Genomic DNA, 8616 nt, shown 5'->3' with positions numbered 1-8616 from the left:
TATATTATATAATATATTATTATATAATTTATATATTATATATAATAATTATATATAAATAATATATATAAATATATAAATATAATATATATAAAATATATAAAAATAAATATAAAAATAATATATATTATGATTTATATATTATATAATATTTATATTATATAATATATAAATAATATTATAAAATAATATAAGTAAATATCATATAAATATAAAAATAAATATATATATATATAAAAAACATTCTTATTTTATGTCCTGCCTCCCCTAATCATCAAGTAAAGCTTTCCCTTCTTGTGAGGGGGATGTTTGCACAGAAAATTCCCACTATTAAAACCTCATAATTACTAAAATCCCACACCACAGCTCTGAAATCCCACGTACAAAAGGTAACGGGATTCCCCCAGAGCCACGTTTTTTTTGGGAAGCCAAACAGGAAGGCAACAAATGGGGGAACTAAGGAATAGTGGAGGAAATGATTTAAAAAATAAGCAGCTAAACAAAATATGTTTTAATGCCATCATCTGGATCTGAGAGCCTGTGAAATTCCTGGAATTCTCTCGGGAGTCCAGTTGATGGAGGATCCCTCGAAAGCATTTCAAGCCTCAGTTCCTTAAAGCAGGAGAATCCTGAGAGTCCTACCCTTAAAAGCAGATGGTTCCCCAGCTGCCAGCTCCTTGTCAGACCCAGGAAAAATAATCCTGAAGGGACAAAGCTCTTTTTTCTCCCTCTGCTCCCACGAAGCTGGATCCTGCTCCCTTCAAAGCTCTACCTTTGGCCTTTAACTCGTCAGGGCGATTAATTAACGAGCTGAGGTCAGCCCTGGGTGCCACATCCTCCTCCCAGCCCCTTTTCCAGGGGCTCACACAGGTAACTGGCAGCTCTGGAAGTTCAGGGCTTCCTCTCTGGAAGTTAAGGGCTCCAATACAATAAACATTGATTTTTTGCGAGGACCACATCATCTGAAAATATTATTTGAAAATATCACACATAATTTGAAAATATTCTGAATTACAATAAGAAGCCACAGCCTTTTCAAACAGTGGGGTTTTTTTTGTTAAGCCTTGTCCACCTCTGATCCACCTGGGAACCCAAAGAGCCTCAGGGCAGGGGAGTGTTTTAAAGCTGTTCTCCCCTTCCTTTTGCTACTTCTCAAGTTAAAAAAAAATAAATATATCAAGGGGAGGCATTTCCAAAACTTAAGCAGCTTTACAGGAAGAATCAGGGGCAGATCCTCATGAGGTGCTCTCCAAAGGGAAAGCATTCCCAGTCTTTTATTCTTTAGGATGTGCAAAGCTGTTTTTCTTCTAATAAAGACAAATCCACACGCCCTTAAAAAAATTTTCCCCCCACTCGCTTTTGATTTTGATCTCGACTTTCGGGGAAGTTTAATTCTAAACAAAGTAAAAAAAAAAAAAAACAACTGAAAAACCAAACCTGGAAATTGCTCCTTTCTGTATTTCCCAGGCCGAGGAGCTCTGTATTTTTCTTCTGAACTTACAATAACAATCATGTCTTTCCTGCTGTATTCTCTGTGTGCTCTTAGTGAGAATAATGTCACAAAGCAGTATGTGGGCAAGGCCAACGTGCTGGATTTAGTGTCTGCTTAATTCAAGCAACTTTCTGAAAGTTTTAACGTGCCAGTGGCATAAAAATAAAAACGAGAAGCTGTTCACAGCTGAGTTCAGATTCTTGGGGGGGGGAAAGAAAAAAAAATATTTAAAAATTAAAATTCCCCTTCTTTATGCAAAGCCTAAAGCTGAACGCAGAGAGAGGGGGTTTTTTTATAAATGAAAGGTGTTTAAATGACATTTTTCAAGCTCACTGAGGAGCTGCATGGCTTTACCAGCAACACCACCACGTAAATCTCAACGTTGTCAGCAACTGGCACCACGGAGCTTTTCCAGGGGCTATAAATACCCTGGAGTTCAGGCATCGGAGCAGAAGTTGGAGAAATAAAACTCCTAACCAGAAAATAACTGCTGGTACTCACAGGAATGGCACAGGTACGTTAAATAAAGCTTCAAAAACTCGGAATTTTTGCTGCTGGAAATAAGTGGGAGCCGCAAAGTCCTGCTCTGACTCTACCAGGTGTTGTTCCCTTGGGATACAGGTGAGGTTTCCATGGATTGCTGTGCTCTTTTCCTTGTCCTACCCACCAGCCCGGCCCTCCAAAGCTGGATTTCACCTTCCAAAGCTGGATTTAGCAAGGTAAGGAAACAAAGGGCAGGGAAAAAGCTTTCCTTGGACCTCTCGACCTCCCCCTTTCCGCAGTCGGAGCATCGTCATTCCTTGAGCTGGAACAGCACAAATTCCTGCCATCAGCTGTGGAACTTCCCGAGGCAATCCAGGTACACAAACTTACCCCTTGGCTTCCTTGAAACTGGATGACTGGTTTGGACGTCACAGCATCCTAAAAAAAAAAAAAAAAAACCAAACAAATGGAAAACCAAAAATTACCTCAGAGAAATGTAAAAGCTCCGACGTTCACCACCGAAAAACAGCTCAGCTTGATTTTTTCCACCTGTATTTTTTTTTTTCTTACTTTATAACGTTTTTTTAAAGGCAAATTGAGGGAAATACAGAGAATTCCGAGCAAGAAAAGACAAAAACTCCTGAGATAAGAGATTTATACTTAGAAAAGGGATAAAATCGAGGTGACCTTTGGTGCAGAACAGCTCAGAGGTGACACTTCATTCCTCCCAACACCACATTTCGGGCACAGAACAGCCCAGCTGAGTCTCTCTCTGGTGTTTGTATAAGTTTTGAGTTAAAAAATGGACACTTGAAGGGAAAATTTGTTACAGATCTCGGCCCGAGGAGACGCGAAGCAAATTTTTTCCAAGAGAAAGCCTGGAAAAGCAAACTGTTGTTACGTTGCCTGTTTCAACAATCAGCCTCTTCCTCCAGATTTATTTGCTTACATTTAAAAAGTCATATTCCTGTGAGCTCTAAAACCCCCTCAAATCTGCTCCAAACTGCCCCAATTTCAGCCTTTTTGCTTCGCTGTGATTTTAGAGATCACGAAGGCTTTTGAGTTCCAGCCCTCACCTGAGGTTTTACCTACAGGGAAAGAAATAACAGACCCAATTCAAGCCAGGCTAAGTTTTGTTTCCTTCCAATTTCAGCGGAATTGGGGCCGTGCAGGTTTTGTTTCCTAAATGCCACCCAACATTCCAAGACAGAGGTTGTGCTCCACCAGGCTCTCAACTGCGAAGCCCTTTTTCCAAAGGGATAAAAGAATTTACAAAGAGGTCAAAGGATCATTTAGGAGTGAAAATGTTGCCATATACACATGGGAGACACATTTCCATGGGGAAAAACAAAAAAAAAATCACCAGGAAGAGCTTTAGGATCCCAAGTTCAAAGGGGGGGTGTGTTGGACTGTTTGTGTCCCAGCGCTCCCATGGATTTCCAAGGGATCGATTCCCAATGGATCAATCCCCAATGGTCCACAGAAGCAGACATTTAGACTTAAGCAGCAGAAGAGTTAAACAGCTCGAAACCCCTGAAGTTTATCACCGTCTCTCACAAAACCTTTCCCAGCGTTTTCAGCCCGGCAGTGAGGAATCTCAGCCAGGATCCGCTGATATCAACACAAAAAGGGATCAATTCACCAGGAAAAAAAATATCCTTCGAGCCCAGATGGATAAACCCAGCCCAAGACAGGGTCTGAGCCTGCCCAGAGCCCCTCCAACCCCGTTTAGCAGATGTGCCTCACACCCAGGACATTTATGACGCCGAGCGAAGCTCGGAGCCGACAGCGCCGGAGAACGAGTTTTATAGACCCGAAACAACCTTTATAAAGCAACAATAAACAACATCTTGCTCTTGGTCCAGAGATCAGTGGATTCCTTGAGTGCCACGACACTGCATTCCACAGCAGGCTGCTCATGGCCAGCCTGGCCAGCTCTGCGTGTTCGCCCCGTGCTCTGCAGCGTGGCCAGAAAACTCCGGGAGGAACAGAGAACTCCAGCGGAACACGAAAAAAATCTGGGCATTTTTAAGAAAAAAACAACAACCCCCGTGTGGTTCTTGCGCAGCAAATTATAGATTGGTGAAGTTTTCTGCTGGTCCTTCTGGGAAGTGAAGTGGAACAGAAAGGTGGTGAGAAGCAGGGAAGTGGGGTGAGGAGGCAGGAACGAAAGTCCTGCTGCACAAATCAGGACGAGTTTTAATTGTGGAACTTTGTAAATTCCTCAATCTGCAAATGAACCGGTTTGAAGTTGGGTGATGTCAAGCTTGGAGTGTTTGTGCAATGGCCAAGTTGAGATGTGTTTCCCAAGATTCAGCACTTTGAGGCTCCCCAGCTGTCCTGTCTGTGAGCCCCAGTGTAGGAATATCACTGGAACTCCCTGCCACGCTCCACACAAGGGATCCCACGGAAGAGATGGATACTGGAAAGACATTGCTCCATTCCAGCTTCCCTTTTTAGATAGGGAAGGGAATCATAGAATCATGGAATCAGTTGGGTTGGAAGGGACCTCTGAGATCATCAATCCAACCCTTGATCCAACCCCGCCGTGGTTCCCAGCCCATGGCACTGATGCCACATCCAGTCTCATCTTAAAAACCTCCAGGGATGGAGAATCCACCCCTTCCCTGGGCAGCCCATTCCAATGGTTGAGCACCCTCTCTGCAAAGGAATTCTTCCTGATATCCAACCTAAACCTCCCCTGGCACAGCTTCAGACCCAGCCCTCTTGTCTTGCTGATGGTTGGCTGGGAAAAGAGACCAACCCCCCCCCGGCTCCCCCCTCCTGTCAGGGAGTTGCAGAGAGTGAGGAGGTCTCCCCTGAGCCTCCTCTTGTCCAGGCTGAACCCCCCCAGCTCCCTCAGCCTCTCCTCACAGCACTTGTGCTCCAGTCCCTTCCCCAGCCTCGTTGCTCTCCTCTGGACCTGCTCCAGCCCCTCCATGTCCTTCCTGAGCTGAGGGGCCAGAACTGGACACAGCACTCCAGGTGTCTTGGCTTCTCAGCAACACCATCCCTGTACCTACACGGGCATCACTTCCCTGGTGTCCAATTCCTTGGCTACAGGTCGTTTGAAAACGCTCGTGGAAGAAGAGACCACGTGCACACCCTAAACTAATTAAGGATATGAACCCAAGTACTTTTATTAGATGAAATTAAATCCCTGCGTGGACACCTTCCTCCAGAACACAAGCAAACAGAGGAATTAAGTTAAACCAAATTAAAGCCGTATTTGGATTTATACCTTCATTTGGATTAACCTTCTTGGATGTTCTCGTGTGGAGGAACCCCAATTTTAATCAGTTTTTGCTGCCACTTCCAAAATCCCTGTGTCATCTCCTGAAGAGTCACCAAAGAGTCACCTGATCCTTCTTCCTTGGTGATGCCATGAGTGAACTTCCTGCCTTGCAGTTCCTAGAAATGTCATTCCATCCACCTCTGGAGGGAACAAGGTCCTTCCCTCTTGTCTTTCCAGTGAAAACAAGTCACCTCCTGAGCCCCGGGGCGGGACCACGGCACTGCTGTGGGGACAGCTCTGCCCTTCCCAGAGCACACCAGCTCCCAGGATGCAGTAAATCCTGGGGAAATCAAGGATGCTGGTGAGACCTCACCCTTGTGGAGGGAAAACAGGCCACATCTGCCCGAGCAACGGGGCCACTGCACAACCTCACCCCTTGGATTCCTGCTCTACCCCCCCACGAGACCTGCGGGGACCGGGAGCTGATGAGAGACAGAACTCCAGGCAAGGAAAGCACAGTTCAGGTCCCTTTCCAGCAGCCACCTGCCAGCTCAGCAGCTTTTCTGCTGTGCCAGGTACCAGATGTTCCACCCCCACAGCACTGGAGAGGTGCAGGTGGGAAGCAGCACAACTCCGGGGATGCGTGTGAGTGATCGAAGCCCCTTTAAACACCCCTCAGGGGCAGGAATCCCACTCCTGCTCCCCACTATTGTTCCAGCCAAAGGCTTCCTGAAGCAGGGCTGGAAGGTTGGCACAGCATTCCCGGGGCTCTGCTGGTTGCCAGGTCCCACAAAGAGCTGCCTGGAGTTTCCTTCCCAGTTACCGGAACGGCAAAGGAGCTGCTGGAACAAACCAAAGTCCTTCCTGCAGCTCAACCCACTGGTGCCCCAAAGCTCTGCAGGAACAACTTCCAAAGGAACATCCAAACCACAGCTTCCCCCCAGATCTACCCAAACTGGAATTACCAGCCCTGCCTGACTGGAAAGCAGACCCTCAAAAAGGGGGTCTGAGCAGACCCCGGTGTTCTACTCCGTAAAATTTCACTTATTTCCTATCTGGAAAGAGCATTTCCACACTTCCATGCCCAGTTCCCTGCCTCCCACAGCTCCTCCTGGATTCTCTGGGAAAGGTGGAGAAATAAAGCAGCAAGTTTTCCAACGCCAGAGCTCTGTTCTGGGATGCCAACTCGAACCAAACCCCAACAGGCCCAAGCGCTTTTTGTAAGATTATTTCCAAAGTCATGAGATTCAACCAAAAAAACCCCACAGCTCATCCCCAGAGCTCCCCCAAGATATTTGGCTTTTATTATCATGGTTTTATGCTCGTCCCCTGGTTTCCCTGGGACAGAGGGGAGACAGCAAACCTCTACAGAGACTCTGAAAGCTCTCAGAGGTGGTGGCAACACACAGAGAGCTCCTCACACTTTAAACACTCCAGATCTGGCACGTGGAAGCTGAGGAAGGAGTAGGAGGAACAAGAGAGTGTCAATAAAACACAGAAGAATTGAATTAAAAGTTAATAAAACACTCTATTAGGGATGATTTCCTACACAGGACACTGGAAATCCTCAGGTCAAGTAACCAGCTGGAAACCTTCCCGTTTCTTCAGGGAAACACAGATAATTAAAGAAGATGTTGTTTTGGGAAGTTCTGTCATGTATTTACTGGAATTCAGACTGGAGGCAGCGTTCTATGGAAAATATTTGCCTAAACTTAGTATTGGTGTGTTTTTGTCCTGTTTTGTGGAACCTTCAGAGGCACAAATGCCCAGAAGTGCAACTGAAAATTTACCCTTATTTATGTTGGGACTGGGGAGGGGAGAGGGGGGTTATTTTCAGAACGTAAAAGCTTCTTGCAAACAGTTAAAATTAGTAGCAAGAATTCCAATAAACAGAAACTCTAAAATCCTGTTAACCAAGGCTGGCATTAAGGGGGTATTTTGAACCATCACTAATTCCAGGTAAAACGAGTGCCCAGGTAAAGCTGCTGCACCTCGGGAGCCAGTGACAAAAAATGAGAACAAAATGCACAAATTTCAGGCTCTTCATACCCCAAACTCCAAGTTCCTCTTCAATTCTTTGGTTATGACCAGGCTATGTTTCTTTTGCCCAAGCAGGGAGGTCCAAATTTAGGTAAAAAAAAAACTCCCTCCTTTGCTTCCTCTGGGAATAAAAGGGGTCAGATCATAATCTGGGAGGATTCCTGGTTTGAGCACACCTGGATACTTGGGAAAAGCTCCTGCAGGGCTGGCCCAGGAGAGAGCCACTGAATATTAGGGAGAGACAAAAGGCTTCTCTCCCAAGACATTCCACTATTCCAGGGCTTCTCTTTGCCTCCTACCACAAACACAGCAGTAAAAAGCCTCCTGAAAGTCCTTTTTTTTTTTAAAATGTCCCATCCATTACTTACAGAATTCAAAGGCAACACGATTTCCAGCTGCAATTTAAGGCCTCCCAAGGATCCCATTTGGAAGTTGAGGCCATGGAGAGATGGGACTGAGTCTGAGTCCGCTGAGGCTCCAAAATTACAGCTTTGCCATTCAAACCCAACAAAGAGCCTTGGAAATTCCACGTAAATCCACCACCACGGAGTAAAAAGCCCAACTTTTGCTTCAGGGGGAGAAGGGCAGTCACAGGGATGCTGGGGGAGGAGTTGGGATTCACCTGCCCCCTTCCAGGAGCTTTTCAAACAGATAATTTTTTTTAAAAAGGTGCTTTAGATGGAGTTTTAGGAGCTGGAGGCTTCCCAGTTACTCTGAGCTGTAGTCTGTGTTTATTATCATTTATCATTTGCCTAATATGCATTAATGGGCACATTATCACTGGTAACATTAAAGCAAATCCTGCCCAGAAGTGCAAAAAGCAGCAATAAAATGCTCCAGAGCTTTTATGTCAGCCAAAAATGGCAGGCTGTGCCTCTGAAAGTTTTTAATTGCTAAAACTGCAAAAAGACACAGCAGTTGTGACTGCATCGTTTGAAGTGGGCTGTTACAGCACCAAATGTTGCTGCCTCAGTACTTTTAACTTTCCAGGCTCAAAAATCAAGTGTTTCTATACGATTTAGAAAATAAGAGGGTTTAAGGTGTCACCTCAAAGAACTCCCCCCAAGTTGATATTACTGAAATCATTGGTTAAGTTACAGAATTTCCCCATTCCCAGCTCAAAGTTACATAATTTCCCCATTCCCAGCTCTTTAAAATTACAGAATTCACCATTCCAGCTCCCTGAAGTTACAGAATTTCACCATTCCCAGCTCAAAGTTACATAATTTCCCCATTCCCAGCTCTTTAAAATTACAGAATTCACCATTCCAGCTCCCTGAAGTTACAGAATTTCACCATTCCCAGCTCAAAGTTACAGAATTCACCATTCCCAGCTCCTTGTTACAGAATTCACCATTCCCAGCTC

At 45.1% G+C, this 8616-nt stretch overlaps 1 protein-coding gene across 2 annotated transcripts in view; it reads right to left on the bottom strand.

The window, feature by feature from the left end:
• Positions 1-8616, bottom strand: part of ELL (elongation factor for RNA polymerase II) — a 52739-nt gene that overhangs the window by 23057 nt on the left and 21066 nt on the right. For both annotated transcript variants that reach the window (XM_017839512.1, XM_017839513.1), the window contains exon 2: positions 2366-2413. In XM_017839512.1, coding sequence (XP_017695001.1) covers positions 2366-2413 — 48 coding nt within the window. The remainder of the gene's footprint in view (positions 1-2365; positions 2414-8616) is intronic.

Source organism: Lepidothrix coronata, unplaced genomic scaffold, assembly GCF_001604755.1.
Source record: "Lepidothrix coronata isolate B3197 unplaced genomic scaffold, Lepidothrix_coronata-1.0 Scaffold428, whole genome shotgun sequence".
NCBI lineage: Eukaryota > Metazoa > Chordata > Aves > Passeriformes > Pipridae > Lepidothrix > Lepidothrix coronata.
Note: the sequence above shows the minus strand (reverse complement) of the source record. Positions and strands in the feature narration are given on the sequence as shown.